The 17,369-nt window shown below is 32.8% G+C and overlaps 1 protein-coding gene and 1 long non-coding RNA gene across 2 annotated transcripts; both read left to right on the forward strand.

Moving 5' to 3' along the window:
* The first annotated feature begins 12,094 nt into the window (after nucleotides 1–12,094).
* LOC129870245 (transcription factor TCP7-like) lies at nucleotides 12,095–14,167 on the forward strand. The gene has a single exon (XM_055944947.1). It carries the CDS (start codon nucleotides 12,890–12,892, stop codon nucleotides 13,691–13,693), a length of 804 nt encoding a protein of 267 aa, XP_055800922.1. The 5' UTR covers nucleotides 12,095–12,889; the 3' UTR covers nucleotides 13,694–14,167.
* A 712-nt stretch (nucleotides 14,168–14,879) lies between these two features.
* LOC129870246 (uncharacterized) lies at nucleotides 14,880–17,211 on the forward strand. Its single transcript, XR_008762057.1, has 2 exons — nucleotides 14,880–15,833; nucleotides 16,444–17,211. It is a non-coding gene; the product is annotated as an uncharacterized LOC129870246 (long non-coding RNA).
* The last annotated feature ends 158 nt before the right edge of the window (nucleotides 17,212–17,369 follow it).

Raw genomic sequence — 17,369 nt, forward strand, 5'->3', positions numbered from 1 at the left:
ATTCAAATTTAATCGAGCTTTTATGTAGATATTGAACATCAGATGAAAAATTAAGTTTCTTGAAGATAAATAATAATTTAGGAGGAAATTTGAGATTAACTTTATTTTGTATTTTGAAGTATTAGCTAATCTTGAAATTATTTTATTTTATTTTATCATTTGTACTAGAATTATAGGATTATTGTCTTATATATAAATTGAGATGAAATTATATTGAGTATGTTATTATTATTATTGTATAAAATAGAATAAAATAATCTCATGAGATATCTCATATGAAAACATATATTCTTGCTTATCTTATTAGGTGGACCAAACAATCTCTAGATATTTTAAATAGTGATTAGTTTAGTTCTAAGCTATTTAAATAAAGGTAATCCCTAATTTTGCTGTTAAAATGAATTGAGACTTTTTATTGATTTGATGAAATTTAAAAATATTTTATGATTTGAAGTGACGTGTAATGAATCCTTTTATTTTATGCTTATTGTATTTTATCGAGAAAGTTTAATTTAAATTATAAAAAATGACACGTTAAATTACTTAAAAATAGCTCAATTATTTAAATGACGTTTTAAATTGGTTTGAACTAGCAATTTATATGACATAGTTTGATTTAGGACTTGATTATAGATTGTAAAAAACTGCCTTCAAATATTTATTTGGCCATCAAATTTGATCAGTTTTTAAAAATTTAATCTTCAAATATTTTTAATTTTTAAAATTTTGGTTATAAACTACTTTCCGGACTTTGGGACTTCCAGTCATAAAACTTCAAAAAAAATTCAAGTAAAATACATATTGAAAATATAATTTTAAATTTCAAAAATTACAACTTAAAAAAACTCAAAAATTTAAATTTTAAATTTCAAAACTTTAAAATTTATGATCGAATGGGAATTGAGTTTCGAAGTGAATACAATTGCACATGAAACATTTATTTATTCTCGAATAAGAAAAAAATCAAATAACTAAAAATGGAGGCTTATTAATTATTCAATTAGGGTCCCTCTATTTTTATTTTTATTTTTATTTTACCTGTTTTAAGAAAACGATGGAATGATTTTGTAATTGCATGGTCTCTAAATTGGGGAACATATAATACAATTGGAATAACAATATTATAATACTTTAAATCTCCTTCCACACTCTATAGGGAAATTGCTTTATTTAACACTGCAAGTTGGGACCAAAAGAAATAAAATTGAGTTCACTGACATTGGGCTCCAAAACAATTAATACAAAATTTTAGAAAAATTATCTAAATACATAATTTATTTTATTATATTTTTTAAAAAAAATTATCATTTAAAATAATTATAAAAATCTCTACTTTCTCTTATTTTCTGATACATTACTGTGCGCGATGCATCAGTCGGATACATATACATCACTTTATGCGATGTATCGATCGGATACATCACTTCATGCAATGTATCAGGACATACGTGATGTATCTGGATGTGACCAAAAAAAAGGAATTTCGGATAATTTTTAAAAGAGTAGGAATAGAGTGTAATTGAGAAGAATCGCTAAAAAATTTAAGTAAAATACCCTAATTTTTTTATATCATATCCATGAATCCGTGATGTCTTTCTTTCTTATTTTGAAAGGAAAATGATTTCTTATGTTTGTGATAAATTTAAAATGAGTTATTTCTCCGTATGATCATTTAAGTATTGAGAAGATTTTATTAAAGTCATTTTTAAATTTCTCTTTATATAATTATTCAAGTATTAAGAAGATTCGATTAAAATCACTTTTGAATTTTCTTTTCAATAAGGCCATTTAGCTATAATTTTATGTCTTACAAAAATCTCATTTTCTTACTAGATTTCTTAGTTGATATGTCATGTAGTTTTTATCCTACGCGACATAAAAACTAACAATTTATTATGATATGTCAATTAATAAAACTATAGTCGAATGGTTTTATAGAGAAGAAATATTCAAAAGTATCTTTAGTGAAATGTCTCAATACTTGAATGATCCTATAGGGAAGAAAAAAAATTAAAACTGACTTTAGTGGAATCTTTTTAATATTTTTAATGACTATAAAGGGAATTAATTCGATTTAAAATATTCTTTTAAAATATACCATTGAGTAATTTAATTTGGACTTTCAAGTTTGGCGAACAACACTATGTACATACTTAAATACAATTTAAAACATAAAGTGATCTGATAAATAAATTATAAATTGTTTTTCAAATTTGAGAAATAACTTCAAATTGAGTTTGAAATTTTTGTATTCAAACATTAATTTTCAAATAAAGTGAAAAATATTTTTGAAAATCAAATGGATTATTAATATTTGTTTTCATTTTATTGTAAAATACTAAGCACTCGATAAATTTATTTTTAATTTAAATTAAACATAGCAATTGCTTTAATATTTTATTTATTGATGGCTGTTGAAGTAGTCAAAACAATTAGGCACAAAGAGGTAGAAGAATACCCCCCCCCCCCCCCCAAAAAAAAAAAAAATCATTATTGGTGTATTATGACTTAATATCCATAATAATAGTCCCCTTTTAACAAGCCTTATCCATTTGAAATTTGTGATGTTGACAATGTAACCACAATGAAATTTCTTCAGCCAATATCATATTTGTTATCAACCAATCATATATTAAATAGGCTGAAATTAATTTAGTACTTTGGGTGTGATCAATACGAAAAAATATTATGTTTGAAAAATATGTAAGTTTCTTATTTATTTCTTTTATCTTTTATACGTGAGCAAAAAAGAGCGAGGAAGTTCAATCCTCTTCAAAGTATAACATCAAAAAAATGTTCACTGAAAGTTTAAATTGAATTTGAGATCTTGAAATTAGAATCAATTCGATAACGTACCATAAAATCTTAATAATCTTCTCTATTTAATAAATAAAAAGTCCATTTTAAAATCATCCACTACATGTATTTCAGAGTTTCTTTCTTTTTACTCATGTTTTATGTTCACATCAAATGAAATAATTTTATCTTAATTTTAAGTTGATATAAGAAAAAAAAACCTTAACAATGAGTGTGTGAATAATGTGATAATATTTAATGAAAGATATATTTTGTATTTATGATTAGATGTAAATAATATAATTTAAAATTCGTGTTAAAGAGTGTTGAGAAGTGTGATTAAACTATCTTCAAATCAATAAGGTTAACAAATTAGTTTCTATTGTTTAACAACCAGTTTTAGAAAACAAGAAAACAAAAATAAGAAAATTTTCTAACCCACAAGTTACTGGTGCGTCCTTAAGGAATTATATCCTTTTTATTGTTATCAAGAAATTGAGATGAGTTATTTTTTTTCAAGATAAAACAAAAAAATCATTTCTGTAGTAGCGGCAATGCAAACTACAAAACTTCATCGAAGCAAAATCACACTTATTTTTTGTCTTTGAAAGAAAAACGATGCAAAAAATGCTATGGTGAAGAAAACCATTTTTTGCTGATTATTAATTTATTGATAAACTGAGGCGAAGTCTCAAAATTTATAGACATCAGATTGAGCATTATTGAGATTATAATATGCATCACATGCAAATCTGTACAACTGGCAAAGTTAGTTAGTTTGTTACTTAGTTAGTTGGAAAAGCATCTTCCATTCAGTTAGTTAGGGATCATTTTTCTAATTCTACTTCATCCGTATAAATGTACATTGAAGCTATGCAATAACACTTGAGCTTTGCATTTCACATAATTCCTCTTCTCCTTTCTCAGTTTCATACCTTTATTGACGCTCTTCATTAAACTTACAATATTTGAGTTGTAGAGACTTGATTTTGATATGGTATCAGAGCTAGGCTCATTTTTTCTTCCCCTGAAGTTTTTTTGTTAAGTTTTTCTTTTTCATTCGAATTCTGACTTTCCTTTTGATTGATCCAGTTTTCTCTTCTTTTTTTTGCGAATTATGCCATTGATTTTTCTTTGATTTCTGAGAAATGATGACTACTGATGATTCCACTTCCACTCCTACTCAGTCTGGTGATGCAAATGGTAGTTTGATTGACTATAATAATCCCCTATATATGCACCTATCTGACAACCCTAGGGCAATGTTGATATCGGTACCTTTTGCCGGAGTTGCTATCGTTCATGGAGAAAAAGTATCTTACGTTCATTATCAGTGAAGAACAAATTGGGTTTATTAATAGAGAATTCTAAGAACCCAAACCTGATCATCCAACATACAGGCAATGGGAGAGATGTGATGATATTGTCACATCGTAGATTCTAAATTCACTATCAAAAGAAATTGCTAATAGTGTTGAATATGTTACAAATTCTGCAGAGATCTGGAGAGAATTGAAAGATAGATATAAACAAACCAATGGTGCAAAGTTGTATCAAATACAGAAGAAAACCAATGATTTGTGTCAAGGATTTTTGGATATTACTAGATACTACACGAAATTAAAGAAGCTATGAGAGGAAATCAGTATTCTGAATGTTAAGACATAGTGCACTTGCGAATGTAACTGTGGAGCAAGAGCAAATGTTCATAAGGCAGAATAGGATAGAAGACTGCTTCAATTTCTTATGGGGCTAAACGAGACGTACACAGTAATACGAGGCAGTATACTCATGATAAATCCCTTACCATTTATGGCACAAACATTCTTCTTGTTAGTCCAGGATGAACAACAAAGAAAAATCAAACATTTTAATCACCTTACCTTAAAGTCCACTGCTTTATATGCAACAACTAGTAAAACTCCCAGCTACAAAACAAACTATTCCTTAACTAATTTGCGAAGTTCATCTCAATTCAAGGACATGTTTTGTGACTACTGTAAAAGACGTGGTCATTTGATGGAAAAGTGTTACCAACTTCATGGCTATCCATCCCCACATCCCAACAATCAGAACCAGATTTTCAATCAGCATATTAGTTCAAACATCAACAAACAAAATCAGAACCAACACTATTCCAATCAGATAAACAACAATTTTCAGAACTCAAGCCAAAGATTCAATAACTTTCGAGGAGGACCTACAAATCACAATCAATATAATCATGCACAAGCACACCGCTACCCTAAAGGAAATATGAACAGAATAATGGCAAATATCTATTGTACACAGGATTTGGAACCTGTAAAAAGGGTTGCAGATCAATATGGACATGAAGAAATGTATAGTGTAAATGTCACTAAGGATCAATATAATTAAGTCAAAGACATACTTCACCAGTTCCAGGGCGATCATGGTGATGAAGGCACTCTTTATCTTGCCAATGGCCCTACTGACTTTACAGGTATTATAGTTTGCACCTCCTCTATTGATTTTGAAAAACTGTCTTGTGAATGTTTCAAAAATAGGTCTGATTCATGGATTTTCGATTCTGAAACTTCAAACCATATGACTTTCAACATCTCTTTACTGCACAATATCATCACCCTACCCTATCCGATATTAGTAGTCTTACCAAATGGCTATAGAGTTAAGGTGACACAAATTGGTGGTGTGATGTTAGGCCATATGATTAGCTTAGAGAAAGTTTTATTTATGCCATCTTTCAAATGCAATTTGATTTTCATTCATACTATGACCCTACATTCATATTGCATCGTCAGTTTCAGTGAAAGTTCTTGTTTCATGCAGGGCCCTTCAATAAAGAGGTCTCTGGTGATTGGTAGAGCAGAAGATGGCCTCTATTTTCTATGTCCTAGGTGTTTGAAGACTTCTTAATCTTCCCATCTGAACAAGTCTACTTCTTCCAGTAGTTTGCCTTTATGTCAATCTTGTAATATAAGGTGCCAGCCTATTGTACCAAAAATCAATCCAGTTGTTAGTTACAATCTCAACAATGTACTTCTCTCTTGTTTAAACAATAGTCTTGTTTGAATAATACTAATTCCCATGTGAATAAATCTCATGTATCTTCTTTGTTTGCTTTTCCTTCTTTTCTGCATAATCCTGCATCTGAATGTACTAGAAATAATGATAACATCTTGTGGCACAATAGACTGGGGTATGTACCCTTTGTCAAAATAAAAAGGTATATCTACCATTCTAGTTAAGTTTCCATCAAGACAATCCTTTATATGTTCTATATATCCCATGGCAAGATAAGAGAGACTACTTTTCAAACCAAGAAACACCCTGACTTATCACATTTTTTGAATTAATTCATGTTGACCTGTGGGGTCCATACCATACAACCACTTATGACCATTTCAAGTATTTTATCACTATTGTGGATGATTTTAGCAGATCTACATGGACTCAACTACTAAGTTCCAAAAGCAATGCTCTACAAACTTTGAAAGCTTTCATTCCAATGATAGAGACCCAATTTCAAGCTGTCATCAAAACCATTAAGACAGACAATGATCTGGAATTTATCAATTCAGAAATAACCTCTTTTCTTTAATCTAAAGGAATAATCTATCAGAAAATTTATCCTTACACACCACAACAATATGGTGTGATGGAGAGAAAACACAAACACCTACTTGAGACTGCCAGAGCCCTTTTGTTTCAATCCAAACTTCCTGTAAAGTATTAGGGAAAATGTGTCTTGTGTGCAACCCATATAATCAACAAGCTCCCTTCTACAGTTCTAAACAATAAATGTCTATATAAAATCCAATACAATAAAAAACCTCTCTACTCTCATATGAGGAGTTTTGGTTGTCTATGCTTCCCCACTGTACCTATTCCTCATAGAACCAAGTTTGAACCTAGAACTACACCTCACATTTTCATTGAATATCCTTTTCAGACTAAAGAGTACAAAGTTCTCAAATTGGACACAAGAAGGATACATGTTTCTAGAGATGTTGTATTTCATGAACATATTTTTCCCTTTCATGCATTATATTCCATTCATTTTATTGATGATTCACGTCACTTTGAGTTTCATGGTACACAAAACATTCTTACTAATTCAATGAGTCCTGATGTCTTCTGCAATTTGCCACCTGAGCCAATAATTACTTTATCACCACCACCTAGGCATACACCATCTTTACATGACATATCTACACCATTTGCTGCTATGCTAGTTAACCAGAATCATGCCTCAATGAATGAAGCTAGAAGGTCCACTAGACCACTCAAAACACCCATTCACATGAGTGATTATGTCCACTCAATACCAAAACTTAAATCACCTACACCCCAAATATTATATACTGTTCCTAACTCTCTTAGAGCCCTTTTCTCCAATCACCACTACTTAGCGCATAATGCCCTCAATCCAGCCCGTCAAGACCTGGTAAGAAATATTTGCATTGACAGGGAACCATTCTTATACAAGGAAGCAACTATTGATCCTACTTGGCAATTGGCCATGACCCAAGAATTTGATGCCTTACATGCCAATCATACTTGGGACCTGGTAACACTACCACCTGGGAAGAAAGCCATTGGATGTTGATAGGTATACAAGGTGAAACACAAAGCAGATGGGGGAGTAGAAAGATTAAAGGCAAGACTTATTGTTAAGGGTTATACCCAACAGGCAGGAATTGATTACACTGAAACTTTTTCTCCAGTTGTTAAGATGACCACAGTAAGAGCACTACTTATCATAACAGTAAAGCAGGGGTGGACAAAGTATCAATTAGACGTAAATAATGCATTTTTACATGGAGATTTACATGAAGAAGTATATATGGAAGTACCACCTGGACTTGCAATTTCAGATTCCAACCTAGTATGTAAGTTGAATAAGTCTCTTTATGGATTGAAGCAAGCCAGCAGGCAGTGGAAACTCACTGAGGCCTTATGTTCCAGAGGCTACATTCATTCCATGTATGACTATTCTTTGTTTTACAAAAAGAGAGGTAATTTAGCAATGTATCTAGTTGTTTATGTTGATGATATAGTCCTTACTGGGATAGATATTGCTGAAATAGAAGATCTAAAGGCATATCTGGACAATAGATTTAAAATTAAGGACTTAGGATTACTCAACTATTTTCTAGGCATGGAAGTCCTGCATACACAAAAGGGTATTGTCATTTCCCAGAGAAAATTTGTCCTTGATCTACTTAAGGTGTATGATTACTTATATCTTAGTCCTCTAACTTCCCCTCTTGATCCCAATGTTAAGTTAAAAGCCAATGAAGGCACTGCGCTCACTAACAGCACATACTATAGAAAGTTAATAAGAAAGCTTAAATTTCTTACTAATACTAGGCTCGACATTGCTTTTAGTGTGCAACATCTAAGTCAATTTATGCAAGATCCAAGAGAACCACATCTGCAAGCTGCTTTCCATCTTCTTCGATATCTGAAGTCTGATCCCACTTTAGGCTTGTTTCTATCCAAAGATGCAGATTTTACTGTTAGTGGTTACTGTAATTCAGATTGGGTTTCTTGTCCTGATTTTAGAAAGTTTGCGAGTGGATTCCTAGTACTACTTGGAGGGAGTCCAATAAGTTGGAAATCAAAGAAATAGGAGACCATTTCTTTATCCTCTGTAGAAGCTGAATACAGATCACTCAGAAAGCTAGTAAGAGAATTGGTCTGGTTAAGTCGACTACTTGGTGAATTGGAAGTCCCTTTTTCAAAGCCAATTCCAATATTTTGTGACAGCCAATCTGCTTTGCATATAGCTAAGAATCCGGTGTTTCATGAAAGGACTAAGCACATAGAGGTCGATTGTCATTATGTGAGACACATCCTACAACAAGGCCTCATTTCCTTACATCACATTACCACTCATGATCAACTTGATGACATATTGACGAAGGCCTTGACTGGAATAAAACATTCCTCCATACTTGACAAGTTGGCAGTGTTAACTACACCACCAACTTGAGGAGGGGTATTGAGATTATAATATGTATCACATGCAAATCTGTACAGCTGGCAAAGTTAGTTAGTTTGTTACTTAGTTAGTTAGTTCGGAGTAGACACCTCCATTCAGTTAGTTAGGCATCTTCCATTCAGTTAGTTAGGGATTCTTTTTCTAATTCTACTTCATCTGTATAAATGTACATTGAAGTTATGCAATAACACTTGAGCTTTGCATTTCACAGAATTTCTCTTCTCCTTTCTCGGTTTCATACCTCCATTGATGCTCTTCATTAAGCTTACAATATTTGAGTTGTAGAGACTTGATTTTGATAAGCATGAACAAGTGCAATCACACCTATTCATCAAATGTCTTGTCTGTAATTATCGAAGTTGATCGAGCAAGTAATGACGCGAGAGAAATTCTCTTCTCAACTCTTTAAGAGCTAGAAAAAGTGTTTCTAAATAAAAACACTAAAGTTCTCCTCTTCATTATCAATCAGAGAGAACTGAACTTTCTTCAAATTTTATTTTTTTTCTTCCATTTCATTTCTCTTTATTTTCCAATTTACAATACACTGCATTTAAACGATACCTCTAAATCTTTAAAAACCAATAAAACTTTGAATATTCTCGATCAGAGAACTCAAATTAGATTTAAGTACTCTTGAAAATTATTAAATTTTAATAATAAATAAAGAGTCTACATTAAAATAGTCAGCTACATATTTTTCCTATTGTACTTCCTCCGTTTCATATTAAATGAGCATCTTATTAAAAATATTTGTCCCATATTACTTGATCACTTATAAAATTAAGATAAAATTAATTTTTTTTTTTTTACCCCTACAATTAATATGACCTTTTAAATGTGAATAATTCTCAATACTAATTATATCTATATTCTATATATACTACATTAATATAAATAAAGAACAAAATAATAAAAATAATTAATTTTTTAATCACCTTATAAAATAAAAATTACTCATTTAATATGTAACCGATGGAGTAATAGCTTTGAAGTATTCAAAGCTTATTTACTTTTGGTAAAACATTAAGAACCATGTTGGAACACATGCAACATTTTACTGACAATTTTGGTTATATTTTATTTTTATTTGATAAAAAAAGTTAGTACAAATTATAATGCCAGACTAGTCAAGTCATTTAAAACTCAAGCCTCAACAAACCCAATTATTGATGAAAAATGTAGTACATCACTTGGTGGCCCACCCTTTTAAACAATTATGGGTCCCACCAATGACCTAATAATAAATAAATAAATAGTGAAATGTAGGGACCAATTTTAACTTCAATTAAAAATAGGAAAAATATGTATAAAGAATTTGGCTTCAAAATAAAATTTTCCCTCTATGAAGACTTTTTAGTCCACAGTACGGATTAATATGACCCACTCTGACAACCTTTAAAACTTAAATTCCCCCTATTTTTTCCCAAAAGATACACTATGATAAAATAGGGAATTATATATAGATAAGTTTCTTTCTCCTCCTTTTTCAACACGTAACAATAGTTTTTCTTTCAAAACGTAGTCAATACGTTGAATTCATGTGAATACAAAAATCTAATTTTAATTGCCATACAATTGTATGAATAAAATGTGTAATTATTTATTTGTGTATATGTGATCAACTGTATATATACGAATGTACTTTCACAATAGAAGTTGTATATAGAAACAAGAAAATCAAATACACTATCAAGTTGTCTGGATAAATATAATTCACACTATAACTAATCAGGCGATATGAGATGTGGATGAGATAAATTGCTTGATCGGTTGGAGTGTGAACACGACTTATCCGAATAGCTTCATCGTATATTTAATGTTTTTTTCTCTTTATGCTCAATTATGTGTGTATGTACGTGTGATGACATCAACTGTATCTCTGAACAATTGGATTCAATATATATATATATTTTGAAACTGTATATATACACATAACATAACCAACTTTATGTAGAATGAGATATCTGTATATGATGAGTATATAAAATGTATGTAAAGTATATGTCGTATGCACGAGAGATTTAACATCTAACATGTATATCGTATGTATGTCAAATATTTGTTTTTACGTACATAAAATCATATACACACAACATATTCCATTAGAATTCTGTCAAATAAAGAAAGCCACAATTTTGAGAACAGTTGATATCCCAATATTTTTTGAAAGCATTGTAAATTTGGAAAAGTTTTTCGTGCAATCCTTCAACGAGGCGATCTCCGGCAAATTAGCGTTGATTTTTCAACGGCTAACTGAAACTCCGATGATGGCAAATGAATAAGGTTGGGATGGACAGTGGCAATTAAAATTTTTGGATACATTTATATGTGTATATGCTATATAACTATATAATCTAACTATATTTTGTAATTATTTAAAAATGGAAAAATTATGCGGATAAGCAAATATATACTAGTTAATTAACTAATATAGCTATAGTTTGAATTAATTATGGCTCGCGGTAAATATCTAGCTGTAATAATTACAGTTTGAGTTTTGTATAATTCGCGGGATTATATAGTTGAATTTTGTATAATTCGCGCGATTTTATATAAACGTTGTGCATGAATCGAATTGTATAGCGAAATATACAAATACTACAAATTGTATAGCGAATTATAAAAATGTTGTGAATGGATTGTATAGTGAAATATACAAACGTTATACAAAAAATGTGAATTGTATAGTAAATTATACAAACGTATATAAATGTTGTGCAATTATATACAAACGCAGTTATAACTTAGCTACGAATTGTAATTAGCAAATTATAACTATAGAGATTAATTAAAATATTTTTGAGTGACTATATGTGAAAATTACTCTTTAAAAATATCACTATAAGAAGTATTAAGGGAGTAGACTACACTACGAGCCCGTTTGAATTGACTTTAAAAGAAAATTTAAGCCAAAATTGTCAAACACTTTCAAAAATTAAAAAATAACTTAAAAGCTAATTTGACAAACTTTCAAGCCAATCCAAACAGGCTCTACATCTAATAGTTGTTTCGAATAAAATTAAGGGTGACTTGCACAAATAAAATTTGCCATATATAATACATAAATGAACACTCAAATTTGGTCTCAATTGACAAATAAATCCTTCAATTTTAAGGAGTGAACAATTTTAATTTTTTACCGACGAAAGTGCACAATTCCAAAACTTACAATCAGAATTCCTTGAAGTCCTCGGTATTTTTATTTTACAATATTCTTCACAATTACATTTAGTTCTTTGTCATTATATAATATCACAAATCAATAATTTAAAAAGTATAAACGTAGAAGAAAAATATCAACAATCATGCAAACAAAGTGTGAAAATTGAAAGAGGCAGTGAAAATTTTCCGTCAATATGAAGCCACATGAGTGAGCGCGTGAAAGGTGTAGTGGGTACTGTACTGGATTGCTAGCAGGGATGAGCTGTGAATATATGAAGGAGAGTAGTACTAATGTCCCCACCACCCATGTGCCCTTCTTCCTGTCTCCACCAGTTCCTGCTTCTCAATCATTAGTCCTCTGCCCTCCCCCCCCTGTAATTCTACCTAGCACCTTCTTCCATTGTTACATCTCTTTTATCCTTCCTAGCTAGTTTCTACTATCCCTCAATTCTCTTAGCACTATTTTTACATACTACTTGTTTTTACTTGGTTGGAATTTGTTTAATTTAGCTCTACTAGAAAGAGAAATTGAAGATCCTTTCTTGATTTGTCAAGTAATTTTTACATATTTGTTGTTTTTTTCTTTGTTGGGTTTTTTTGGCTTAATTTAGCTCTGTTTCCCCACATTAGAGAGCTTTTTCTGTTACTTGAAACTTCAACTGAAGCTCTTTTCTTGATTTGTCAAGTAATTTTTACATATTTGTTTTTGTTTTTGTTGGGGTTTGCTCAATTCAGCTATAAATCCCACATTAGTCCTCCACTACTACTCTATTTGGACTTGATTTTCATATATTTGTTGCTTTTTCATTGTTGGGTTTTGCTCAATTCAGCTCTGTTTGGTGATAAATCCCATCAATCCTTCTCCACCACTATTTTTGTTACTTCTTCATTGTTAAGGGATATATACAAGTTGGTATTCTTGAACTAGTGTTTGGTGCTTCTATGTCGACGTCTGCAGAAGGAAACGGAGCTATAATTGATCCTCAGAGGCAACAACTACAGCCTTCTGGGGTTGGTACAAATGGTGCTTTAACAGTGAAAAAACCGCCAGTAAAAGATCGTCATAGCAAGGTTGATGGTAGAGGAAGACGTATAAGGATGCCAATTGTATGTGCTGCTAGAGTTTTTCAGCTTACTCGTGAACTGGGTCACAAATCCGATGGACAAACTATCGAATGGCTTCTTCGTCAAGCTGAACCTTCCATTATAGCCGCAACTGGTACTGGTACTATTCCTGCTAGCTTCTCTTCTGTATCTGTATCTGTACGGAACTCAACCTCATCTCTTGGTTCATCACTTTCGGCTCCACTTGATCAGAAATCGTCGTCACAGCAGTTGATTTCACCGGCGCCGTTTATCCTCGGGAAACGCCTCCGGTCAGATGACGAAAATCTTGAGAATGGGAATAAGGATGATGTGGCTGTGGCTGCCGGAGCTACTGCTGTGGGTCATACAGCAGGATTCTGGGCTGTTCCAGCTAGACCAGATTTTGGTCAAATTTGGAGCTTTGCGGCGGCGGGGCCGCCACCGGAAATGATGGTGCCAACATCAGCGGCCGCAGCAGCTGCGGCTGCTGCGGCGTTAAGTTCACAGAGTTCTAGATTCTTTCAGCAGCAGATGGGAGAGGCTTCAGCTGCTAGAGTTGGGAATTATTTACCAATGACTCAAGGACATCTCAATTTGCTAGCTTCTCTATCAGGTCCTCCACAGCCTTCTTCTGGGAGAAGAGATGACGACGGACGCTGAAGATATGAATAGTATTATCATTATTGTTGTTATTGTTGTTGTTGTTGTTGTTGTTAATATATCGTATAAATGTGTCTTAATGTTCTTGTTGTGTTAGATGAGAAATTTTGTTGTTAGGTTCCAGTGAGTGAGAAATGAACTAGGGGTTTGTTCAATTTCATGAATTATTGCTTAGGATTAGATTTGTTTGCTTTAATCTTATTTGTCAGAGGTTACATTCACCAAGTTTTGGTGTTGTAAGCTGTGGGACGATAACATGAAACACAAGCATTAGCGGAGTTGCTGCTTGTGATGAATTTGGTGGGGTTTCTTTTGTTGGTTGAGCAGACCTCATAATAAGCTGCTTTGATCACTTTGTAACAAGAGATAATAGGGATCAATGTGGACTACGAAAACCTGTAGTTCCACATGAATGTTTTGTAAGGAAACCACGGAGGTTTCCATTGAATTCAATTATGTAATTTGTTGAGACTATATCAGTTGTGAGCTAAAACTTTTCTACTCAAAAGAGTATAAATTTTTTTACTCTGTTATCTTGAATGGGTCTTAGTATATATGTTTTCGACATGTCAATGATTGAGTTGACACCATACTGGATAAAATGAAATATTCATTTATTGCATTACTGGATTCACCTGTCGACTGATCAACTAATGCATGGGACAGTGTGAAGTGGAATCAATAGACTGATGAACGTAACTTTGGTGGGATCTTGATTGATCATGTGAAATGCTGTGGAGCCGAATGTATAGAAATGGAGGATAAAAACTCTAAATTTCCATACTCAGCTTTCTTAGTTTGGTTTATGGACCAGAAAATTTTGGTACAGCTTGATGTCTATTCCATGTATAAATGTGCAATGTGTGCCAGAGATTCAAAATGGAACAACTCAAGTTTCAACAGAAAACATATTTGATGATTTTATGTTAATGATCTTCATGCTATAAGTACCTCACTAGTATTCAGAAGTTTTGAACTGTAGTTGTTAAAACTGGTTATAGTATCTCATACATTTTCGGACGACATGATTCCCTATTCTATCATGTGCTGCTTCAACTTGGAGGATGAAGGAATTGTGCTGCAGCAGCATCTGATAATTTTCGTAGCAACTGGGAGGATTCTGCTCTGCATCATCTGAAGATTAACGACGCCTTTCAGCTTTAATTTTCAATCATATTAGGTAAGATGTGGTTAAATTCTTTGAGCTTTACTTGTGATTCTGTTTGAATCTTCTAAGTTTAGAAGATAAAACATATAGATAACTTATCAGTTTTCTGACCTTATAAAGCGAGAAAACAGAATGATTTTGTGACATCTTCTTAGTCTTAGTTCAAGCTGAAAACGAGCTAGGCACACCTTGCTAGCTATCTTGTTAGGAAAATAAGTAGGTTATGTATGTCTTGGAGATTTGCAACCCATTATTTCTTGCTTTGTGCCTGATTTATCTTTACAAACAAAGGTACAATTTCTAAAAAGAGTGACTCTACAGTCCTTTTTCAAACTTTGCTAATTTCTCGAGTTGCTGATGTTTTATTAGATTTATACTAAAATTTCCCGTGTGATACTATTATTACGAGCTGGCAAGCAAATATGTTCTCCATGATCGATTTTTACTCCTTGACATGTTTTCTTCACTACCGTATTCTTCTTTTCCTAAATATTTGATTTGCTGCATTTGAGCTCTACCTCCTCAAGGTAGGGGTAAGGTTTGCGTATACTTACCCTCTCCAAATCCCACTTGTGGGATTACTACCGTATTCTCCTTTTCCTAAATATTTGATTTGCTGCATTTGAGCTCTATCTCCACAAGGTAGGGGTAAGGTTTGCATATACTTACCCTCTCCAAATCCCACTTGTGGGATTACATTGGATATGTTTTTGTTGTTGATCAATTTTAACTTCACGAGCTGGCTGATTTTCTTTCTATTTTAGTTCCGTCTAAAGTAGCCATCCAGAGTAGCAAGTGGTGCAAGAGCTCATAATATAAAACATTGTTGAATCTGGAGTCTTAAAGCTTTGGTTGATATTCTATTTGCTTCCCACTTTATGACACAATTCATATACACTGGGAGCTCCATGAAATTTTCAAAGCCAAAGGCTACTGAGCCCTGTAGTAACACTGAACAACAACTTAGGGAAGGTAATGTTATTGTTTTCAGCATGCCTAGTCGTGATAATCTTTGCTGTATCTGTCTTCTGTCATATTCCTAAGAAAATTATCTGTTTCAAACATGGGAGTTAACGCTAAACGTGCCATTTCTGCATTATAAGACAGATGGTTTAGCTTATTTGGGTGGAGCCAAGTTTAAGATACGAACCATGGGTGCCAACTACTTGAAGCTGTCTATGTACTCAATGTGTTGCTCATGCTAATATGGTGTTTCGTAATGATAAGTACTTATGAAATTTCAGTTTAGTTGTGAAATGAACACGTAATTGGTAGTCTAATTTAGCGGAACAATTTTCGCTTTCTGGGAGAATAAGAAAGTATCATAGTTAAGCCTTGGACCCCATGATTATGTCTATTTGTCTCATAACTAGTAGCATATTTGAAGGATAGATTTTCAGGGAACAAAATAAAACATGCTCTTAAGAACAAACAACTTTGTGAGAGAGTTTTTTTTAAGAAACAATGGAGCTTTTATTTCCCAACTCTCGTGGGAAGACTGCCTTATTGTCTCCTAACAAGTTTCTGTATTATTTTAAACACTTGATGTTGAGTGCTTACTTGTTATTCATTTCTGCCTCAGAAGGGGTGTTAGGGGCTTACATTCACCAGCGCAGACTAAAAGTGCTCTCCGAACCGTGCTGGATAGTCAAGTCACTTGCCACGTGCTGGATAGTCAAGTCACTTGCCAGGAGGGAAAGCAGCAGATAATCCGTTGTTCCTCAGTAGATCAGTGGTAGAGCAGTGGTAGAGCGGTCGACTGTTAACCGATTGGTCGTTCATTTGCTAAATCAATAGTATCTGAAAATGGAACAATTGAGTTTGCTAAGAGGTTTTGGATACGAGATATGCAAAAGTGGCCTTAGCCGGTGATTTGGGCTCTTTCCCTCTCGCGCATTAGAGCAATAGTAAAGTTATCTTTGCATGAGTTCTAGGTCACTATTCAAGCTTTGGAATCCGCCAGATTGCCACGGATGCATACTTCAGGTGTGGCCCTTCTACGGACCCTGCATGAACGCGGGATGCTTGTGCACCAACCGCCTTTCTTATGCACTTCTGGCTCCACTACAATATTTAATTGGATTCTGATCACATAATTTTCCCACCCACCAGGCCACCACTCATAATGTATATGTTGCATATACTTGCACTAAATATACATATAATATACATGCTATACACAAGATATATGTAACTGTATATATCCGTAACTTTCCTTGTTTTTTTTTTATATAAACTTGACTTCTTAGGTTCATAATAGTATGTTAGAATACTTCCAACATTTGTAAAGATGTCACTATTACAAGCTTCTAGGTTCACTTGATTGATTGGTATCTAGATGTTTCGTCTACATGACTTCAAGTTATGCCTCTTTAGTTATCTTGTAACTAGATTTGATTCTTTAACATGAGTGTTGTCCTCCCCCCCCCCCCCCCCCCCAAATGAAGACTTTTGTTTACTAAAAGTTTGGCCAAACATGTAATTATTGTAGTCGTCTACATTATGTTA

This window comes from Solanum dulcamara, chromosome 10 (assembly GCF_947179165.1).
Source record: "Solanum dulcamara chromosome 10, daSolDulc1.2, whole genome shotgun sequence".
NCBI classification, from domain to species: domain Eukaryota; kingdom Viridiplantae; phylum Streptophyta; class Magnoliopsida; order Solanales; family Solanaceae; genus Solanum; species Solanum dulcamara.

Excerpts from the sequence above, each read along its gene's own strand:
- LOC129870245 (XM_055944947.1), top strand. The coding sequence starts at position 12,890 with ATGTCGACGTCTGCAGAAGGAAACGGAGCTATAATTGATCCTCAGAGG.